The sequence below is a fragment of the Bos indicus genome, chromosome 5 (genome assembly GCF_029378745.1).
Source record: "Bos indicus isolate NIAB-ARS_2022 breed Sahiwal x Tharparkar chromosome 5, NIAB-ARS_B.indTharparkar_mat_pri_1.0, whole genome shotgun sequence".
Classification (NCBI taxonomy): Eukaryota; Metazoa; Chordata; class Mammalia; order Artiodactyla; family Bovidae; genus Bos; species Bos indicus.
In genome coordinates, this window is record NC_091764.1 from 80,260,326 (window position 1) to 80,284,398 (window position 24,073).

The following is a 24,073-nucleotide window of genomic DNA, read 5'->3' on the forward strand; positions in this document are numbered from 1 at the left end:
GTCTCTCAAATATGAGGAAAGTTGGGATAACAGTTATATTATTAATATGGGAATCTGAGAACAGATTTTTACTAATTCATTTGCATTATACATAAAATATGTTTAAAACAACACCTGTTCTCTGAACTTCCAGTCACTAATGAAGTCTGTCCTTTTCGGCTGCACATTGTACAGGTAACATTCTGCAACTGGAGTGATCAAGATACTAAAGTCCTGGTGAAAGAGTGAACTTCCCCACAGAAAATATGACTAGCATTTACATTTTTATTTGAAATTTTGCTTTTCTCAGTGGCAAATATCAGGAAAATGGGTTTTTACGTGATTTTAGCCTAGGGCCTTCCTCTAACATTAGTCACTCTAATCGAAGGCCTGGGCAATATAAGCTTAAATATAAGGGATTTGGCCAGTTTAATGAACAAGAGGAAAACTCCTAAGAGGAGGTAATCAGGAAAATTTATGATTCAAAAGATTTAGAATAATAGTTGTCAAATTCAAATTACAAGAACCAATTTTTACTTAAAAGCATAATAATCACCCATAATGAAAATATGCTTGAGCCCTCACTCTATATACATTATTTACACCTCTTGGTTCTCTTCAGGTTTCAGATGTGGGTATAGTGAAGGAAAATGTTAGATGTGAACCCACTTTTCTAATTTCCCAGCCCTTGACCAGGACTCCATAGTATAGCACAAAAAGAAAGCAGAAACCTCCATGGAGAACTGTTTCTCTTACAGCATTTATGATGATGTTGAGACCTTTGTCTGCTTATCTTGATTTTCAGCCTTTATACTAAGTACACTATACTAAATGGTTCCAGTGACAACTGCCTTTCTTGAGCGTGTCTCAACTTCTGTCATGTGTCCTTCCATGTTTATTGAGCACATTAGTCCTCTCAAGGAGAACAAAGCTAAATAAGGGAAGATGGGTGTCCTTTGGTGTTTTATATTCAAGAGCACAGAATAGTGTTAAAGAAACAATCTGGAAACAATTTTTTTCCTAAAATTTGTATGATAATTCGTTAGGATATGACTTCTGTTCTCTCACTGAAATGAAATGAAAATTTATAGTTTAGAAATAAGGATGAATACATGACAGCACATTTGACAGGTAATGATGGGCATATTTGTTACCTAATCTTGAGAACCACAGTTGCTGTTTTAGAGGTATCTGAGAGGTTCCAGACAAAGGGAGATTGCCAAATGTTCTTAGACATTAAGTGTGCTAGATGCCCTAAAGTAGGAGAGGAATTTGTAACAGAAGCTCACGATGAAGAACCACACATTCCGAGCCACCTGAGATCTTGCAATGAGAAGACGCCAGGCGATGAGGAAGAGAGCAGTATTAAAGAGGTAGTGAATATTTCGGAGCCTGGAAACAGACATATATAACCAACGTCAACACAGTATCAAATACCCAACTATGTTACCTAAAGCATAAATGTATCTTTTCCTGGCTATGACCAGCAAATAATTAAGTGTCCTCAGGTATATGGCAGTATCTGATAGCCTTTTGATTTTGATAGCTTTCATTTCCACCACGTTCATTCTGAGTAATCATATTTCTACAATATTCCCCTGACTAGTTTCCCTTTCTCATACCTCTCTGCTTTAACCTGTCTTATAAACACGGCTAATATAAGCTTTCTTAAATACACTTTGATCATGTTACTGTATATCACAAATCACTGATTCTCATTTACTAGAGGGTAAATTCTAAAGTCTCACCTTGCTTTTCAATTCAAGGTTCCTGTCTGTTTGCAATCAACTTTTCCCATCCATATCATCTCTTCATTAAAAACCCTTTGCTTCTACCAGAATTATGCAAGACTGCTATAATTCTGTGTTCCTTAGGGAACATAGAATTTTTTATTGAAAAAAAATTTCAGGCAGTCAAAGCTATTGAACAGTTAATTGATTTGACCATGTTAAATAGCATCATCAGGTTTCCTGCCTGTTGGGTATTCTTTATAGCACATTATGACAGGATATGGTAGAAAAAGCAAACTTAGATACAAATCTGGCTCCTCTGCTTACCACGTACAGCTTGCCCACTTCCCTCCTTTGAACCTAAATAGTTCTTTGATGGAAATGGGATAACAAAAATACTACCTGCCTCATAGAAGTATGGTGAAGTCTAAATAGTGTATACTAGGATATATAGTATAAAGGCTAGAAAAATATTAGCTGCTCTCCTGCTCAAATTTCATGCCTGGTATAAAATGAGCTACACATGCTAAGTACTTAATAAATGTTATACTTACCTTTTTAAGTGTTGCTTTGCTTCTGGGATCCCAGCCATATCCTCTTTCAATAAGTACTTCTTAACTCCTAAAACATAATTTTCAATGTATTCTAACCAGTTCAGCTGACGTACATCAAAGTTGAATACCTGAAAGGCAAGAAGAGATTATGGATTGTCAGAACTGCTGGATGATCACTTTGCACATTTGATGAAGTTTCTTTTATATAAATAAGTGGCATTTGGTTTGGAAGATTTAGGTGCTGCTGCTGCTAAGTCGCTTCAGTCGTGTCTGACTCTGTGCGACCCCAGAGACGGCAGCCCACCCGTCCCTGTGGTTCTCCAGGCAAGAACACTGGAGTGGGTTGCCATTTCCTTCTCCAATGCATGAAAGTGAAAAGTGAAAGTGAAGTCGCTCAGTCATGTCCGACTCTTAGCGACCCTATGGACTGCAGCCTACCAGGCTCCTCCGTCCATGGAATTTTCCAGGCAGGAGTACTAGAGTGGGGTGCCATTGTCTTGATACCCCTCCAAATGAGATTATTTGAGCTGTTATTTTAAAGGCAGTGATAATATGGATTGCCATGTATATAGAAATATTTAAACATTCAGTTCAGTTCAATCACTCAGTCATGTCTGACTCTGTGATCCCATGAACTGCAGCATGCCAGGCTTCCCTGAACATCACCAACTCCCAGAGTTTACCCCAACTCATGTCCATTGAGTCAGTGATGCCAACTAACCATCTCATCCTTTGTCTTCCCCTTCTCCTCCTGCCTTCAATCTTTCCCAACATCAGGGTCTTTCCAAAAGAGTCAGCTCTTTGAATCAGGTGGCCAAAATATTGGAGTTTCAGCTTTAACATCAGTCCTTCCAATGAAAACCCAGGACTGATTTCCTTTAGGATGGACTGGTTGGATCTCCTTGCAGTCCAAGGGACTCTCAAGAGTCTTCTCCAACACCACAGTTCAAGAGCATCAATTCTTCAGCACTCTGCTTTCTTTATAGTCCAGCTCTTACAACCAAAATGACTACTGGAAAAACCATAGCCTTGACTAGACAGACCTTTGTTGGCAAAGTAATTTCTCTGCTTTTTAATGTGCTGTCTAGGTTGGTCATAACTTTCCTTCCAAGGAGTAAGCATCTTTTAATTTCATGGCTGCAATCACCATCTGCAGTGATTTTGCAGCCCCAAAAAATAAAGTCTGACACTGTTTCCACATCTATTTGCCATGAAGTGATGGGACTGGATGCCATGATCTTAGCTTTCTGAATGTTGAGCTTTAAGCCAAGTTTTTCACTCTCATCTTTCACTTTCATCAAGAGGCTCTTAGTTCTTCTTCACTTTCTGCCTTAAGGGTGGTGTCATCCGCATATCTGAGGTTATTGATATTTCTCCCGGTAATCTTGATTCCAGCTTGTGCTTCATCCAGCCCAGTGTTTCTCATGATGTACTCTGCATCTAAGTTAAATAAGGAGGGTGACAATATACAGCCTTGACATACTCCTTTTCCTATTTGGAACCAGTCTGTTGTTCCATGTCCAGTTCTAACTGTTGCTTCCTGACCTGCATACAGGTTTCTCAAGAGGCAGATCAGGCGGTCTGGTATTCCCTTCTCTTTCAGAATTTTCCACAGTTTATTGTGATCCACACAGTCAAAGGCTTTGGCATAGTCAATAAAGCAGAAATAGATGTTTTTCTGGAACTCTCTTGCTTTTTCGATGATCCAGCGAATGTTGGCAGGTTGATCTCTGGTTCCTCTTCCTTTTCTAAAACCAGCTTGAACATCTGGAAGTTCACAGTTCACGTATTGTTGAAGCCTGGCTTGGAGAATTTTGAGCATTACTTTACTAGCGTGTGAGATGAGTGCAATTGTGCGGTAGTTTGAGCATTCTTTGGCATTGCCTTTCTTTGGGATTGGAATGAAAACTGACCTTTTCCAGTCCTGTGGCCACTGCTGAGTTTTCCAAATTTGCTGACATATTGAGTGCAGCACTTTCACAGCATCATCTTTCAGGATTTGAAATAGCTCCACTGGAATCCATCACCTCCACTAGCTTTGTTCGTAGTGATGCTTCCTAAGGCCCACTTGACTTCACATTCCAGGATGTTTGGCTCTAGGTGAGTGATCACACCATCGTGATTATCTGAGTCGTGAAGATCTTTTTTGTATAGTTCTTCTGTGTATTCTTGCCACCTCTTTTTAATATCTTCTGCTTCTGTCAGGTCCATACCATTTCTGTCCTTTATTGAGCCCACCTTTGCATGAAATGTTCCCTTGGTATCTCTAATTCTCTTGAACAGATCTCTAGTCTTTCCCATTCTATTGTTTTCCTCTATTTCTTTCCATTGATTGCTGAGGAAGGCTTTCTTATCTCTCCTTGCTGTTCTTTGAAACTCTGCATTCAAATGGGTATATCTTTCCTTTTCTCCTTTGCTTTTTGCTTCTCTTCTTTCCACAGCTATTTGTAAGCCCTCCTCAGACAGCCATTTTGCTTTTCTTTTTCTTGGGGATGGTCTTGATCCTTGTCTCCTGTACAATGTCACGAACCTCTATCCATAGTTCATCAGGCACTCTGTCTATCAGATCTAGATTTAAACATTGATCAAGCACACATATTTGGCTTTTAGGAAGTCTTAGCAATTTTAAGGAACTGACATTAGTCTGGTGAAACCTAATTTAATTTCAAGTAAAGGAGAATTATTTCTTAAGAGAGAATAATACATTAGGCACCAAGACAAATTACATATGTTTTTCTTTCCATTAGTAAATTTTGCTGTTTTCCCCTTGGGCTAGCACCCTTTCCTGAAATATCACTACTTCATTTTGCTGATTAAGGTAAACTTTGAGAAGCAATGTCTAAGGACTAACTAAGCAGAATTTATATTCTTATTTACTTTAGAGATGTTTATCCACTCTGTCTCTTGGTATGCCACTAGATGGAGCCCTTCAGAACCATTTAGAGTGGAACACGCAGAACACTAGTGTATTTCCTCCTCTTAAAGAATGCCTTTTCATGTTGCCACCAAAAATCTTAAGAACAAATTTCCTTCTCAAATGTAGTGACTTACAGCATCTTTTAGCGCTTTCCAGGTGGTGCTAGGGGATGACAGAGGATGAGATGGCTGGATGGCATCACCAACTCGATGGACCTGAGTCTGAGTGAACTCCAGGAGTTGGTGATGGACAGGAAGGCCTGGCGTGCTGCGATTCATGGGGTTGCAAAGAGTCGGACACGACTGAGCGACTGAACTGAACTGAACTGAGGTGGTGCTAGTGGTAAAAAACCCACCTGCCCATGCAGGAGACAGAAGAGACACAGGTTCAATCCTTGGGTTGGGAATATCCCCTGGAGGAGGACACAGCAACCCACTCCAGTATTCTTGCCTGGAGAATCTCATGGACAGAGGAGCCTGGCGGGCTATGATCCATAGGGTCGCAAAGAGCTGGACACAAGTGAAGCAACAGCACACACGGTAGGATCTTAAAGACTAGACACGAATGTCAGTTTTTTTTCATTCTTGCTCTTAAGTTCCTATTTTAGTACATATTTTCCCTGGCTTATATTTTATTTCTGCTTTGGTCTTTTACTACATGTATTTACTGCAAGTTACCTCAAATCTTTGTCAAGTAAATTGGAGTATTAACAAGGAAAGCAGATAAGACTAACGAGTTCCAGAGAGGTTCACAGACTTAACCAAAAACTGCTTTCTAAAAGTAATTCTGTATCACTTTGTTTGGATATTTTTATTTTCCACAGTACCACCAAATGCTGCGTATTCATCTATATATGCAGAGACTTTTATTTTTATGTTATTTCTAAATTAGATTTCAATGAAGCCCTAGTTTGGAATCCTCATTCTATATGGCAAATGAAACTGAATTCTGAGCCACACCAGAGCTTGGCAACTATGCAAGTATTCAGGACTATTATCTTTGCTAAAATATTTTGCAAGCATATATATATATATATATATATATATATATATACACACATATATGAAATACACTGCAGCTTTGATTCTTTTTTTCCACAAAATTTTTATTTTATGTTAAAATATTTTGAAAGTGTCAAAACTGAAACTATAAGCTTATTATCTTTTGCATTATTTATATGGGTAAATTCCATGAAGAAAATGCAATACAGATAAGTCATATGTAATTTATAATAGCATGATGGGTTTTTAAAAATAATCTGGTTTGATCCATTTATTTTAAACATAGGTACTTTGAAGAATTTTGTCTATACAAGATATGTAGACATTTCTGGGAAAAAGGTTCTATTTCATGTCCATTTTAGAATTACTTGAGCTTCTCCTATAGCTCAGTTGGTAAAGAATCTGCCTACAATGTAGGAGACCCCGGTTTGATTCCTGGGTCAGGAAGATCCACTGGAGAAGGGATAGGCTATTCACTCCAGCATTTCGGGGCTTCCCTTGTGGTTCAGCTGGTAAAATATCTGCCTGCAATGCGGGAGACGTGGGTTCGAACCCTGGGTTGGGAAGATCCCCTGGAGAAGGGAAAGGCTACCCACACCAATATTCTGGGCTGGAGAATTCCATGGACTATATAGTCCATGGAGACGCAAGGAGTTGGACATAACTGAGCGTCTTTCACTTTTAAACTCAGAGGTAGGCTCCAAAATCACTGCAGATGGTGATTGCAGCCATGAAATTAAAAGACGCTTCCTCCTTGGAAGGAAAGTTATAACCAACCTAGACAGCATATTAAAAAGCAGAAACATTACTTTGCCAGCAGAGGTCTGTTTAGTCAAGGCTATGGTTTTTCCAGTGGTCATGTATGGATGTGAGAATTGGACTGTGAAGAAAGCTGAGCGCCCAAGAATTGATGCTTTTGAACTGTGGTGTTGGAGAAGACTCTTGAGAGTCCCTTGGACTACAAGGAGATCCAACCAGGCCATCCTAAAGGAGATCAGTCCTGAGTGTTCATTGGAGGGACTGATGTTGAAGCTGAAACTCCAATACTTTGGCCACCTGATGCGAAGAGCTGACTCATTTGAAAAGGCCCTGATGCTGGGAACAATTGAGGGCAGGAGGAGAAGGGGATGACAGAGGATGAGATGGTTGGATAGCATCACTGACTCGATGGACATGGGTTTGGGTGGACTCTGGGAGTTGGTGATGTTCAGGGAGGCCTGGCATGCTGCGGTTCATGGGGTCACAAAGAGTTGGACACGACTGAGCGACTGAACTGAACGGAGTGATGATTTCAGTTAAAATATTCATCTAAATCTCAACTGGGCTTTCCTAGTGGCTCAGTGGTAATGAATCCACCTGCCAATGCAGAAGACATGGATTCAATCCCTGGGTTGCAAAGATCCTCTAGAGAAGGAAATGGCAAGCCACTCCAGTATTCTTGCCTGGAGAATCCCATGGACAGAGGAGCCTGGCATGCTACAGTCCATGGGGGTGCAAGCGGTCAGACATGACTTAGCAACCAAACAACAACAAAATCTCAACTAGTACATTTAATATAACAATTATTGCGTCTGACTGCAAATCCAAGCCAGGCTTCAGCAATACATGAACCGTGAACTTCCTGATGTTCAAGCTGGTTTTAGAAAAGGCAGAGGAACCAGAGATCAAATTGTGAACATCTGCTGGATCATGGAAAAAGCAAGAGAGTTCCAGAAAAACATCTATTTCTGCTTTATTGACTATGCCAAAGCCTTTGACTGTGTGGATCACAATAAACTGTGGGAAATTCTGAAAGAGATGGGAATACCAGACCACCTGACCTGCCTCTTGAGAAACCTGCATACAGGTCAGGAAGCAACAGTTAGAACTGGACATGGAACAACAGACTGGTTCCAAATAGGACAAGGCGTATGTCAAGGCTGTATATTATCACCCTGCTTATTTAACTTCTATGCAGAGTACATCATGAGAAATGCTGGACTGGAAGAAACACAAACTGGAATCAAGATTGCTGGGAGAAATATCAATTACCTCAGATATGCAGATGACACCACCCTTATGGCAGAAAGTGAAGAGGAACTCAAAAGCCTCTTGATGAAAGTGAAAGTGGAGAGTGAAAAAGTTGGCTTAAAGCTCAACATTCAGATCATGGCATCTGGTCCCATCACTTCATGGGAAATAGATGGGGAAACAATGGAAACAGTGTCAGACTTTATTTTTGGGGACTCCAAAATCACTGCAGATGGTGACTGAAGCCACAAAATTAAAAGACGCTTACTCCTTGGAAGAAAAGTTATGACCAACCTAGATAGCATATTCAAAAGCAGAGACATTACTTTGCCAACAAGGTCTGTCTAGTCAAGGCTATGGTTTTTCCTGTGGTCATGTATGGATGTGAGAGTTGGACTGTGAAGAAGGCTAAGGGCCGAAGAATTGATGCTTTTGAACTGTGGTGTTGTAGAAGACTCTTTTTTTTTTAATTTATTATTTATTTTTTTAATATAAATTTATTTTAATTGGAGGCTTATTACTTTACAATATTGTAATGGTTTTGCCATACATCAACATGAATCTTGAGAGTCCCTTGGACTGCAAGGAGATCCAACCAGTCGATTCTGAAGGAGATCAGCCCTGGGATTTCTTTGGAGGGAATGATCCTGAAGCTGAAACTCCAGTACTTTGGACACCTCATGCAAAGAGTTGACTCATTGGAAAAGACTGATGCTGGGAGGGATTGGGGGCAGGAGGAGAAGGGAACGACAGAGGATGAGATGGCTGGATGGCATCACTGACTCGATGGACGTGAGTCTGAGTGAACTCCGGGAGTTGGTGATGGACAGGGAGGCCTGGCGTGCTGCGATTCATGGGGTCGCAAAGAATTGGACACAACTGAGCGACCGAACTGAACTGACTGCAAATAATCCTTAGGTTTCCTGGTGGGAAGTAATTTTAGGACTTGCATTTGAATCATGCACTATGAGGCTGGTAGATAGGAGCTGACAGGTGAGGGTATTTATCTAACATTTACTTCTCAACATGACTTGGTTTCTTCTGGATGCTGTCAAGTACAAGATAAATGAAGAAATTTATCTTTTTTTTTTAAGAAAATTTAGTGGAAAATGTCAGTCAAGAGATTGAAAACTTTAAAGCTTAATTGAAACCAAGAATGTGCTCAAGGAACAAATGGAGGAAAATCAAAGCTAGGAACATGTACAAAATACAGTTTTCTATATTCGTGAATTTCAGGACAACCATTTGTGACTGGTTAGAAGCTAATACAGAGAAATAAATAGTACTTATAGTAAAAAGTAAAGTGAAGTTGCTCAGTCATGTCTGACTCTTTGCAACCCCATGGACTGTAGCCTACCAGGCTCCTCCATCCATAGGATTTTCCAGGCAAGAGTACTGGAGTGGGGTGCCATTTCCTTCTCCAGGAGATGTTCCTGACCCAGGGATTGAACCCGGGGCTTCCGAGTTGCAGGCAGATGCTTTACCATCTGAGCCACCAGGAAGCCCAAATAGTACTTACACTAAACAATTAAAGTATAGGCCTGTCTTGAGAAATAAATGTCTGAATGGTCAAAGAGACATCATTATAGGGAGGAAGAATGACAATCCTACAGAGAGGGAAATGCTGATGGTAGGAGATCTGAGATGGGCTAGAACGCAGAGGTGGAAAGTTAGCTTTAAAAAGGTAGGAAGAAAGGAACTGTAGCTTTGGTGATGCAGAATGATTTTGATTTGACAAGAACAGTGGATGAGAGAGTTGCTGAGCCATAAAATTATTATTTTTCATTGAAGGCATATGTTTGGGAGGGAAAGACAGAGGTATTGAGGATTTGTTGAAGAGAAGGAAATGGCAACCCCCTCCAGTACTCTTGCCTAGAAAATCCCATGGATGGAGGAGCCTGGTGCAGGCTACTGTCCATGGGGTTGCAAAGAGTCGGGCACAACTGAGCGACTTCACTTCACTTTCACTCACCAAAGGTGAACAAAGGAGTGAAACAAAGTTTATGAGACCTGACTGCAGAATAGCAGGGAGAAGCTGACCAAAGGCTAAGAAACTAGATCTCTTACCTATGTTACACTTGTGTCCTGCCATTGTGTTGATAGCATTCACTGATTTTCTTAGCCCAAAAAGAAAAAAAAAAAATCTGTGTATATAAAACTGCCTTTATTCATCAACTCTCCAAGTCAAATAGTTCTAACTTCCGAGTGGGGAAGGTTTGCCTGCCGGTTGTCGGGACTGTACTCACTCTCTGGTCTTCAGGACTCAGCTCGGACATCAGCATTTCAGTGTTGTAGGTGCTCCATTCCCAGCTCCGGTTGACGAAATACTCCAGCATGGAAAGGGTTCTTAAAAGCCGATTCATGAGCTTTGTCATCCTGAGGTAAAGATCACATAGGAGCCAATATCAGTGCACCACAGGTGGTGGCTTTCCTGCTACTACATAGGGGTATATGAAAAATTAGGTCTGAAAAATATAAAAGTTATTCCTTCCCACGTTTCCCTCAGTTCCTCATTAAAATTCTTATTCTTTTTTCTCTTCCACATTAACCCTCTGTTGAAAGAAGGGATGCAGCTGAACCTAAAGGAGCTTGTTCTAGCAGGCATTTTAATACCACTAAAGCTACTTCTCTGTCTCTTTCCTACCATCTCTTTTTCAAGAGTTGCAAGTATTTTAAAAGCCGAGCAAGATATTCACCCCCAATGACATACTCTTCGTTCTTGAATTCTGAGGTAGACAAGAAGAAAACCTATTTCTCTTCTTTAATGTACGTTCTTGGATTTTTTTTTTTTTTAATTTATTGATTTGAGGTTTCAAATCAATGAGAGTTGTATATAACTCTGGGCAGAAGTGGTGACTATATTAGCATCTGGTGAACCAAAAACAGCTCTTAATGCAGATTTAAAGGGGAAAATATTTTATTTGTTAATAATCTACTCAGGCACAGTGCTGATAACGTTTAAAAAAATATTGTCTCCACTAATACCGGTAACATCCCTGTTAGGTAGGTTTGTGTTTTTATGAACAGATAAAGTTAGCTTAGAAAAGATTGAGTAGCCATGATAATATCATGTGTCAATGCCAAAATTACAACCCAGTTTTGATGGACTTCAAAAAGTCTCTGCTTTTGCAAATGGGACCCCCTGGATCTCATTACTTTAAATGGATCAAATCTTTTAACCCCGTGGTGAGGACCTGTTGTTTGAACTTCCCAATTTTGTAACAATTTATATTTTTAAAAAACATGCTTTCTTAATTTATACAGTATGATTCCATGAGGTAGTCAGGGTCTATATTGTTTATCTTCATTTTGCAGAAGGATTAATAGGTTCAGGGTCACATAGTTAATGCTCAAAACTAGATTTTCTAGCTACAAATCATATCTGGCCTAAAGATCATTTGATTTTTATCGTCCACCAGTTAGGCTAATCTTGGTAACAGTGACTACTATAGTTGACCCCATAATGACTTATGATGCTATTTTGGGAATTTGGTCTTATTTCTGGTCAAATCCTCATGTCCATATCTCTAATGACTCATGAGGTACTTCTCTCATTGTATTATGGGAAATTCTTAAGCAAGGCTGTAGAATCATTATTCCCTAATTCAAGCATCATAATAGGTTTCCATTTGCTATTGTTATTTAACATCTTGGCTATAGAATGAATATTTATATCCCCCCACAATTCACATGTTGAAACCTATTCCTCCTAATGTGGTAGTATTGGAGAAGGAGACTTTGGCAGATGTGGAAAGCCCTTATAAAAGGGACCCCAGAAAGCTCCCTTGGCCCTGCCAGCCTGTGAGGACACAGAGAACATGGCTGTCAGAAACCAGGAAGTGGGCCCTCAGCAGATGCTGGATCCACCAGCACCTTGATTTTAGGCTTCCTAGTCTCCAGTTCTATGAGAAATAAATTTCTATTGTTTATAAGCCACATAGTTGATGATATTCTGTTACAGCAATCCAAACAAATTTACAATCTTTATTCATTTTACAACTCTGAAGTAATTGATATGATTTCAATAGACTTACTTGTAAAAAATAATCATTGTACAAGTGATTATACAATGTGTACAATGGTTTTGAACTGTGGTGTTGGAGAAGACTCTTGAGAGTTCCTTGGACTGCAAGGAGATCCAACCAGTCCATTCTAAAGGAGATCAGCCCTGGGATTTCTTTGGAAGGAATGATGCTAAAGCTGAAACTCCAGTACTTTGGCCACTTCATGTGAAGAGTTGACCCATTGGAAAAGACTCTAATGCTGGGAGGGATTGGGGGCAGGAGGAGAAGGGGACGACAGAGGATGAGATGGCTGGATGGCATCACCGACTCGATGGACGTGAGTCTGAGTGAACTCCGGGAGTTGGTGATGGACAGGGAGGCCTGGCGTGCTGCGATTCATGGGGTCGCAAAAAGTCGGACACGACTGAGCAACTGATCTGATCTGATCATTGTATGTACAGGACTGTATCAGCAAAATAGTATTTTTTTAGAAAGAAAGAGTACACTTATTATTCTCATGTGGTGAAGATCTTATTAATACATACAATGCAAAAGCTATAAAGGAAAAATGACTCATTTTATCATATAAAATTTTTCTTTGGTAATAATAGTGATTACTATATTTTATGCACCCTAATGTAAAATCCTGTAAAATAGGTATGATTACAATCTCTTTTTAACAAGTTAGTATTTAGAAAGGTTAAGTAATTTAGGGCTCATATGGATAAATTAGTGAAGGCCAGGATTTAGGTCTGTAAGTCTGACCAAACTCCATGCTCTTAAGACTTGCATAATATGTAGTTTCCCTTGTATTAAAAATGCTTCATAATCAGAGCTACAGGATAAGAAACTGACTTCAAGAAACCACATTAATTATATATTTACACATATATACATACCCACACCACTTTCATAATAAGTACAACCCAACAGAAAAATAGAATATTGTTGTTGATTAATTGCTACATCGTGTCTGATTCTTATGACCCGGTGGACTGTAGCCTGCTAGGCTTCTCTGTCCATGGGATTTCCCAGGCAAGAATACTGGAGTGGGTTGCCATTCCCTTCCCCAGAAGACATTCCTGTCTCAGGGACTGAACCCGCATCTCCTGCACTGGCAGGCGGATTCTTTACCACGGAGCCATGAGAGAAGCCCCTAAATAAACACACTGAGAGAGAATTCCTCCTTTGAAAACTATATATTTATACATATATACATATACACACAGCTTCCATAAATTAATAAGTAAAGTCCAATAGAAAAATAGAAATATTAGCCATAAAGAAGAATGAAATAATGCTGTTGTAGCAACATGAATGGACATAGAGATTATCATACTAAGCGAAGTAATTAAGACAGAGAAAGACAAATATAATATGATATAACTTATATGTAGAATCTAAAAAGAATGATATGAATGAATCTACTGTGAAACAGAAACAGGATCACATGGAAAACAAACTTACGGTTCCCAAAGGGGAAAGCGGGGGAGGGATAAACTTAGAATTTGATATTAACAGATACATATTACTATATATAAAATAAGCAATAAGAGCCTGAATATGCATATATGCATATATATATATGAATCACTGCTGTACATCTGAACATTGTAAATAAATTATATTTCAATAAGAAACAAAATTAAAAAATAGGTGAGAAATAGAAGCAAGCAACTCATAACAGAGAAAACATGAATGTCTAATAAACAAATGAAAACCCAGCCCCTCCGTCAATCAAGGAAAATGCAAATCAAAGTGACAGAGATGTTAGTTCTTGTCATTAGCTTAACAATTCAAAATATTGATTTCTGCGAAGTATTAATGAGCTGTTGTGATAGTGTATAAATTGACAGAGGCTTCCTTTAAGGCAACCTGGTAGTAGTCATAATATCCATGTTGAATGTACCCTCCAATCTAGCACGCCTACCCCTCAGCATCCTCCACAGACTAAAGGCACATTCTATCAAGATGCGTGTGCACTGACACTTGTCCCATTGTTTGTAATGGGGGTGAAAAAGACAGCGCTAGCAGAATGACTTGGATTTTCACGGAATACAAGTGAAAAAGAAAGTATGTAGGATTGATTTAAACATACATAGAGACACGCCTTACCTCTAAGCAAAACCATACATATGGTTGTAAATGCATAAGTGATTACACACAAACACACTTGGGGAAGGAAAGGGTCCAGAAGGATTCTAGCACTTTCTGCCTTAAAGATTATTCTTAAGATTCCTATCACCAAATGAATCATCGTTTCCCATGAATATTACAATTTAATTTCTTACAAACAAAATACATAAAGATTTTTACTGGGCCTGTTCCTCCTGTGTTTTTCTTTTCTTCTTACTGAACTTTGCTCTTCATCCAGGTCTCCTTCCAACTCTGATATATTTTAAAGGCTTGTGTTTCTGCCAGCAGTGTTTGGTTTTCCTTCTTTTCCCATCTTTATTTAATAAGCCCGTTATACAAATATTTCCCCACAAACATAGTGTCCCCCTTTTCACCTTACTCAAGAAGAAACTGACAATGAGTTATGAACTCTAAGTAAGATCTCTGAAAATGTGGATAAACTCTACATTGCCTAAGCATTACTCATTTGCTCTACTAATAAGAATGGAAATAAACACACTGAGAGAGAATTTCTCCTTTAAAAGAGGCTAACATCAGGCTTCTGATGGCAGGAATTGCCTTTGGTAATTATGATAATGATGATGACTCAGAAACACAAAGTGTTATTCAAGTGAGACCAGAGTAGAAAGGGACATGCCCTAAGTCACCCAGCGTCAACACCCTGACACTCTGCTCCCTCTACTCTCTTCACTCATCTCCACGTGGCAGTAAGTTCAGTTCAGGTTTCTCCAGATCTTTCCTCTGTCTCTGCCTCTGAGACTACTTAAAATTCTTTCTCTAACTTCCATTTCCTCACCTGTAAAACTGGGACGAGAATACCCTCCTTGGGTTGTTGTGAGAATTAAAATGAGGTCATCATGCATCACCCCTTGTGTGTATGTGAGGCTGTTAACATTGTAGCACATTGTAAGATTAACTGTCCTGCTAAATCACTGAGTCACATCCAACTCTTTGTGATCCTATGGATTGTAGCCCGTCAAGCTCTCTTGTCCACAGGATTGTCCAGGCCAGAATACTGGAGTGGGTTGCCATACCCTCCTCCAAGGGAAATTCCCAACCCAGGGATTGAATCTAACAGTTTACAAACTCCCAGATACAGACTCTCAGTTGCTTTTCTTTTTAGGTGAATTCATCACGCAAGTTCCTTAACATTAAGGTAGGGTTCCCTTGGGGTTCCCACTACTACTGCTTTGATTGTCCCTCTGTAGAGATAAAATCATAACTAGAGATATAGTTAACTCCCTTAGAGATATAATCATAACTATGATTCAACTGTCACTTTGACCCGTAGGTGATGGGAAGGCAAAGGACTGGAGTCCTTAACTTTCATGCAGACACTCCTAAAGCTATTGTCTCCGTTTCTCACCTGGGCTTCCTTCCTGTGAGACGAAGATAGAAGTCATAGATGATGGCAGGGGCCCGGTGACTGACAGCATTCCAGTAATGGGTTGTGATGTTGTTGGTTGTGAAGTCAGCGTTCGGCCTCCTGAAAGCTCTCTCAAATGGGATTTTTTCAAAGGTTGCCAAGACTTGGAGTCCTGGAGAGGGGGTGGGGATGGGGGAGATTAAGTGCTAAATCCAGGAGCATTGCAAATGCCACCCATTATGGTGGATGGCGTTTGCAATGGGTCAAGTCAAGAATAATACTAAGATTTTTACACCAGGCAAGTGGTCATCTGCAAATTTAAACAATGTAAATTGGTTAAGAATTGAATCCTTCACTTGAAACCTTTACCCTAAAACAACTTCTTGGGAAAATAGTTTTAGTCAATACTAAAATTTCAATTCAATTTCAAGGTTATTTAGTCTATTCAGAAAGCCCAAGACAGAGCCTGGGGGTGTTATTTCTTTGGTTGGATCATCACTTGCAGAACAATCAGGAAAGTTTCTTAACATTTTACTTAAACTTTTATAAAGATTTATGTAAACTTTTATAAAGATTTATGTAAAAGAGAGACTCTAAAATTAGGATTCCTTCATGTTGGTTCATTTTAAATACCAGTCTTTTACTTCTTTGGTATTTCTACTACTCTGGCAATATGTCAGACTCAATTGTTTTACTCTTGTCTCCAGAGTTTTCTTAAATAATAATCTTAAAAAGTATATCATTACTTATATAAAACCTGGTTTAAAGCTTTTAATGTACATCTGTAAATCAAATACTTATTTTCAAAAGGTACTCATTCTTTTGAACTCAGTTTTGATTTTATTTTTGTAGAATTTTCAAAGTTGCCTAAGTTCATTGCTCAGTTATGATGAAGTTATCAATTATTATGATAATATGGTTACTGTCCTCTGTAAAAGATAATACCTGGAAGTTTGTATGAAAAATATATACCCCATACAGAAAAGATTATCCAGAAACATCTGATCCTGGGTCTTTTCCTCCCAGAGGGATTCATGTTGACTTTACAAATCCCTAGTGGGGTGATCATTAGACATTCATACCCGTCATCTACTTCTATGTCCGGCTCCTGCTACCCATGTGCAATGAATGAATCATTTACTCTTTCTGGGCTTTGTGTGTAAAATAAAGTGAGAACACTAGACTATTTTTTAAAGAATTTAATTTTTATTGTACCATACTTTCATTTTGAAAATACAAAGTTTGTAATGGTTTTGTGAATGAAAGGCTTTCCTCTAAATTTTATCCTTCTTGTTGAGTGTTAAAGTTAGTACGTGGCAAATAGAAAGCTAGATTTCTAATTTTAAGAAATTAGATATGCAACAAAGGTTTACAGTATAGCACAGGGAACTATAGTTAATATCTTGTAATAACTATAATGGAAAGTAATTTAAAAAGTAATATCTCTGTTTGTGTATAACTGAGTCATCTTGCTGTGCACCTGAAACACTGTCAGTCAGCTATAGTTGAATAATATATACATATATAAAGAAAAAGGTTAATAAGTGGCTGTGTAACATGGAACAAGCTGCAGTGATTTGACTGTCTGACTTTCACTGATTCAGCAATTTCTGTCAAAGCAAAGTTTATTTTAAGAGCAGAATGATATCTATCTATTTACATATCTATATCAGATATCTATCTGAATCACTTTGCTATATACACGAAATTAACACAACATTGTAAATAAGTATACTTCAATTTAAAAACAAGGAAAAGAGAAAAAAGCAGAATGAGAGTTTTATATGTACTATAATCAAAAGAAGTAAGCACATTAGATTATTTTTAAGATCACTTTTAACTATTACACTGTGTATGTTCATAAAATAGACAGTAAGAATTTTCAGCAAGAAGAAGACTATTTTGAATCCCATGTATGGAATTTACATGTAGCATCTTTTGATTTAAGAACTTAAGTATTTTGGTTACTTCTACTAATGCCTCTTTTTATGAGTGATACCTTAATTCTGTTACTGAGATAGAGAAGATTTATTTTTATTTCCAAATATTTCCAGAATTATTTCATTATATGATCTAAATAACTGGATATGATGGTAATAGATAATTTCATTTTACTTTTACTGAAATAATAACTTTGCAAATAGAATAGTGCAGTGGAATGCTCTGAATTGGAAATAAGATTCTAACAAATTAAGCACATTTAATTTTTTTCAACATCTAGTAGCTAAACAGCAATTAGATGATCTAAAAGTTTTAGATATTCATAAGAAAATCAGAAGCAGAGTACAAGATTGGTTAGCTAATTTTCTGGCATATGCAGGATTAATTCTAATTCAATTCAACAGGCTACTTTCAAGGTTACACTATGGCTGACTGCCTAAATTAATAAAGAGTATCACTGACTCAATGATACCAGTTAGTATCATTGGATTTTTCTAAATCTACTTGGCCATTAATCATGGCACATTCTCAGTGATATGTCCGGGGGGGCGAGGGCTGTGTGCATGAGCACAGTGGCCAGGAGAAGTATTTTATCACTGATATTGCTTATAAATACTGACTTTGGCTTGACTTTATTTGTTTTTTAAATCCCTACAGCCAATGGACCCCTTATTGCTCACACTCACGCCGCTGTTTCGCTGGTCCCTTTCTTTGAGATACCACAGTGCATTCTAATTAACTCTACACATTCACAATTTGCAGTTATTTTTCTGGCTTTACCTATGTTTTATCTTTTCCCGCATTAGACTCAAAGCTCCACGACACGTTGTTTTCCCTGCGGCAGATGCTAATTGTGGACGCGCGTTCTCTAATGGCTCCTTAGGTACTTGCTACAGGCACTTACCCATTTTGCCCCAGTTACAGGGATTGAGGTTGCCAGATGTACAGTGGTAGACCAATGTCGACTTAGGTCTGAAAAATGAAAGTTAAGTGAATACAAGAAAATGGAGAACTAATGAAAGAAAGATAAGGGAAAATAACACTTAAACAAATTTTTTTTTTCTCAATAATTCCCATGACTAAGGCACTCTTAGGTGGCTCAGGCGGTAAAGAATCCTCCTAAAATGTGGTAGACCGGGGTTCAATCCCTGGGTTGGGAAGATCCCCTGGAGAAGGGCATGGCAGTCCACTCTAGTATTCCTGCCTGGAGAATCCCGTGGACAGAGAAGCCTGGCAGGCGACAGTCCATGGTGTCACAAAGAATTGCGCAGGACTGAGCGACTAAGCACAGCCTGACACACAGGCGCTCCACGCAACACTTGCATCTTTTGTTCCTTCTTTGGGTTAAAAACAAAACGGAAAACTAGGAAAAGTGCAAGTGTGTGTGTGTACATGTGTAGGAGGAACAAAATCCCAGTAGGCTGACATATTTATGGAGCAAATGGAGGCACCATGAGGATGACAGAGCAAACTGTATTTCTAACTCCTTGACATCTTTACTTTGCAAAAATATGGGTTTGTTTTTTCCTAAATCCAATGAAGCGCTGTTGGATTGGACAACATCTAAATATCTAACTTCAGATAATTAATAAAAATTTTGTTTACTAACAAAGTTAAATATACAAACAACCTATTATTTTTCTTTGTACTAGAAAATACCTCTCTCACACACACATGGTGATCTGAACTTTTGACTTTTATTAGGAACTGAGAAGTGAAGAAAAATATGCTCTCATTTCATCTACTTTTATCTTCTTTGCCTTAAAAAAGGAAGCTGTGTTTTAGGTTGCTGAATAGAAAGAAAAGCTTTTCAATTATTGAGAATTTCATGGTTAAGTGATTTGAAGAATTTATTATTTTATGATCAACCAAGTACTAACTGGTATTTATAAAAAACTCAATGCCTATATTATGACATAACTGGAACTCTGTGAAATATCCAAACAGATAACCTCTCACATTTGGGGTCTTCTTCAGTAAAATTCATATATTTTGAATAGGTGCCCAACATAATTACCCTCCTCCTCATCAAATCTTTGAAAGCCAGTTTAAGGATCCCCTCCACACCTGTGAACTGCCGTGTACCATCCTACAGCCAAAGTGAGATTGACCACTGTGTCTGCTGGAATCAAATCTGCCACAGCCATCGGAGTAGCTCTTATGGACCGAAGAAACCCTTTCCCAGCCTGCACAGACAAAAGGACATAAATTATTGAGCCAGGCGTTAAGTAACAGTTGGGGCTAAAGTATATATCAGACAGATAGTACCAATGCTGGTAGTAATAATAACTAACGCTGATCACTGCTTGCTAGGTTAATGTGCCAAGACTGACTGCTCTCAGGCCATCCAACCTCCCCAGCCAAGTTCAAGTGCCATCTCCAAGAACCACCAGTGATCCTCAGGTTCCTCTTCAGAGTGAAATTCCTCAAACTTGTGAGGAGTTTAATGTATTTAGCTAATTAATAAACACCAAGAATAAAATAAAAAAAACAAGAATAAGATTTAATATCTTAAAAATTAATTCATAAGATATTCTAAGAATTAAGTTTTCCCAAATTTCCCATTAATTTAACTTACCATTTCTTAAATGATGTCATTTTTAGCTAGAGTCTACTAGTTTATAAGAAGTAATAGGCACTAGAAATTATAGAAATGCCTTTTTAAACTGGTAAAATTCCACTGCTTAACAACAACTTTTTATTACTTGTGGAAAAGGCCACCGTTATTTATTTTTTGTTCAGTATCTTTGTTTACTTCACAGATCACTGATGCTATATAGATGCAAGAATTGGGAATTGTTCATGTTAATAAATGCCATGTCAATAAATAAAGGAGCCAGTTTATTGACTTTTTGAAGTAATTGATTATTTACACCCTGCATGTTTCCAACATCAATTTGCAGTGGTCAGCACTTATATTCCTAATTTCTGTCTTCTTGTAACTGATTAACCTTCCTTTGGACAAGCATGCCTGCTAAGTTGTTTCAGTCGAGTCTGACTCGTTGCAACCCTATGGACTATAGCCCACCAGGCTCCTCCGTCCATGGGATTCCTCCAGGCAAAAATACTGGAGTGGGTTGACATGCCCTCCTCCTGTCCTTTGGAATATGGGAAATCAATTTGGAAATTTTTAGAAAATCTGAATGCATGTGTAGCTTTGCTAACAGTGTAATAAAACTCACTCTGGGATCATGTTAAAATAGCTATGTTCTGAGTTACTGAACACTCACTTCCAACTAAGCCTCAAGAGTTGAAGGCAGGTAGGGAACAGAAATCGAAAGAAATTAAAAAGAAGTTCATTGTTACTGTCTTTGACAAGTAGTCATAATTCACTGTCTTTTATTTGTATTGTAGTTCATGTTGGATCTAGTTCTGTGAAGAACAGAGGCACAGTCTGAAACATGAGATCCCTCACAAAATTTAAACTCATTTAAAGAGGTGAAGTCCATTTCAATGTCCGAAAGAGAAGAGTTGTAGTTCTGAGCCTAAAATGCTTCAGTGTGAGCCGTAAAGCGCCGCAGCTCACAGGACCAGTCTCCCCTGCAGGGAGACACACGCAAAGGTCTGCTGACCCAGAGGAGCGGTTGGTGTTTTCCTTGTCTGTGAGAGGATTAGTGTTCAAAAGTGTGTCCTATAGTCATCAATTTTTATATTTGAAAAACTTGCTTTAATTGGTAGTCCTTTTTCTTAGATATATTGAGAAATCAATGTTGATGTATTTATGCATTTATATATTTCTATCCAAATGCACATAAATTTAATAATCTTTGGGAATATGAGTTTTATCACATCCCTAATTCTAGCTATGGTTAAAGAGCAAAAAGAAGGAAATACCCCCATCCTGTGTTAACTAAGCATGGTACTAGAGGCTCAAAATTCTATCCAAAAATAAAACTCCTAAGTGGCAATTGATGATATCACAGTACTTCTATTTTCCTGATAATGATATTGACAGATAATTAAAGTAATTTCATTCTGCCTCTATTTTTCAATCAGCAAAACTGAAATAATTTGCATCAATTGTAGTGAGTAAAGGAACACTTATGGTTTTGCATCAGTAAAGCTAAGCCAATATTAGAATTTTGTTACTGTCCCTCCACTACATTTGAAGTAATTATTTCCACACTGTTATACATACCGCAATAATGAGCCCACTAGGTCCATTTAAGTTATCAACCCAACCCTAAAAAGAGAAAAGGGAAAAGATCTCTAGTTGGTTCCACATGTCAGAAAATCACAGTACCTTTGGAATATCTGCAGTCTAATCTTAAACTTCAAACAACAACACTGAGACTCCAGCCAATAAACTGTCTAGTCCACTATTTCCAAAATTACAAACAGAGATCAGTGAGAAAGCACTGGATATTTTCTGCACTTGGTTTGTGGAAGAATTAAAATTCTGCCGGCATTTATTTCATAGCAGGAATCAAGAATAGTTGCAAGCTGTCTATGACATCTTAGGAGCTAAACTGGATCTCATCTTAATATCATAATCTGCTAATCAATTCATTTTCCTCACCTGGGCCTGATTTTAACTTCTCAGGGGAACATTTCAAACATAGTTTGCGGAAAATTGACTCTTACTTGACAATTGTAAGAGTCATAGCATCTTTCATTCATTCTATCTCAAGATCAACTTGTATTAGCTTGCTATAGATGGTAGAGAAAATATTATCTTCAGGAGCAGTTAGAGAAAAATGTCTTTATGAGTTTGTCTCCTAAGCCCAAAGCAAGCCAGTTGACCTCATTATGTCTGTTTATCTTTGAAAGTCAAAATGTATAAGACGGGAAAGGAGAGAGAACTTGAAGGTATTAATATTAGTTGAGCCTTTTACTAGGGACCAGGCACTGCAGTAGACATACCACTGCTGCTGCTAAGTCACTTCAGTCGTGTCCGACTGACCCCATAGACGGCAGCTCATCAGGCTCCTCGGTCCCTGGGATTCTCCAGGCAAGAACACTGGAGTGGGTTGCCATTTCCTTCTCCAGAGCATGAAAGTGGAAAGTGAAAGTGAAGTCGCTCAGTCATGTCCGACTCTTAGCGACCCCACGGACTGCAGCCTACCAGGCTCCTCCGTCCATGGGATTTTCCAGGCAAGAGTACTGGAGTGAGGTGCCAGTGCCTTCTACACTGTCTCATTTCATCAACCCTCCATAATGGGTGTGGTTAGCCCAGTTTTACATATGAGACAACTCATATGTAAAAGGTTGCATGTCAATAAGTAATGGAGCTTGGATTTATCTGGTACAAAAGCTTTACAGAATTGCTTCAAAAAAGATGGTATAATGCAAAGTACTTTCAAAAAGATACAGAAGTATATGCAGATAAAAATCATTATTCCTAAACTGAGGACTTTCTCTGAGCTTTGCTGTTCCTATTTACCCTGGCAATTTGTTAACATTATCAATTTGGCCAGCAGGAACATTCTTGTATATTTAAACTATTGTGGAGAAGCCAAGAAATAAAGTTATTTCCCACGGGAATTTTGAGACTAGAGTTATTGAGAAACTAACTGAAGACTCCACCCAGCTCTAGGACAGTCAGCGTAACATCAGAGGAGCCCGGTGGTGAATAAATCCCGAACCAAACGTGCATTTTGGTCCTCACATTTGCTGTACTCAGCTATATATACTGGAAAACAAAAAAGACATCAGAGAGTAATTGGACAGGAGGGATGCTGGTTCAGAAGCAAAGCGCAGAATCCAGGCGAGTGGGCTTACTGGGAAGGGCTCCTGCCACGTTGCTCCCATGATGGAGGGCCGTATGATGGCAATGTTGAGGTTGCCACCTTCCTGCTGCACCACCACCTCTCCCAAGGCCTTGGTATAGGTGTATGTGTTAGGCCAATCTCCGATCAGTTTCGGTGTGATCTCGTCAATAATAGCGTCGTCTAACCACCTAAAGGTAGTCAGAGTGAAAAAGAACGTTGTCAGCATGTATTAGACAACATACCAAAAAGAAATTGTGAGACACTGACAAACAGAACTTCCCCATTCCAGCTTGAGTTCTGAAATTCGGAACTGTCAAAGGACACCAAGGCTTGAGTGTGAACCTATCCAGATGATGCAAGATGGATGAGATCTTTGCTCCCCACTGCTTAGCCCAACATTACTAGTTGAATCCTATGGCCTTCTGTCTCAATAGATTTATCCAATTGTTATGCAGTCTGCTGCTTGAGTGTGTGTGTGCGTGCATGCGTGATAAGTCACTTCAGTCATGTCCAACTCTTTGTGACCCCATGGACTGCAGCACACTAGGTTCCTCTGTCCATGGGATTCTCCAGACAAGAATACTGGAGTGGGTTGCCATGCCCTCCTCCAGGGGATCTTCCTGACCCAGGGATGGAATCTGTGTCTCATGTCTCCTGCATTTGACAGGTGGGTTCTTTACCCCTAGCGCCACCTGGGAAGCTCCCTGCTACTTGATTACATACA

The 24,073-nt window shown here is 38.9% G+C and overlaps 1 protein-coding gene across 5 annotated transcripts in view; it reads right to left on the reverse strand.

Annotated features, from left to right (window-relative positions):
• Positions 1 to 244: 244 nt before the first annotated feature.
• The window catches only part of FAR2 (fatty acyl-CoA reductase 2), a 175,241-nt gene continuing 151,412 nt past the window's right edge, over positions 245 to 24,073 (reverse strand). For 4 of the 5 annotated variants that reach the window (XM_070789895.1, XM_019961398.2, XM_019961399.2 and 1 more), the window contains exons 5-12: positions 23,360 to 23,537; positions 21,777 to 21,821; positions 19,706 to 19,824; positions 18,543 to 18,610; positions 15,698 to 15,869; positions 10,438 to 10,567; positions 2,264 to 2,391; positions 245 to 1,371 (exon numbers count right to left, since the gene is read on the reverse strand). In XM_070789895.1, coding sequence (XP_070645996.1) covers positions 1,209 to 1,371; positions 2,264 to 2,391; positions 10,438 to 10,567; positions 15,698 to 15,869; positions 18,543 to 18,610; positions 19,706 to 19,824; positions 21,777 to 21,821; positions 23,360 to 23,537 — 1,003 coding nt within the window. In that variant the 3' untranslated portion in view covers positions 245 to 1,208. The remainder of the gene's footprint in view (positions 1,372 to 2,263; positions 2,392 to 10,437; positions 10,568 to 15,697; positions 15,870 to 18,542; positions 18,611 to 19,705; positions 19,825 to 21,776; positions 21,822 to 23,359; positions 23,538 to 24,073) is intronic. The other variant, XM_070789897.1, reaches the window with a different exon arrangement.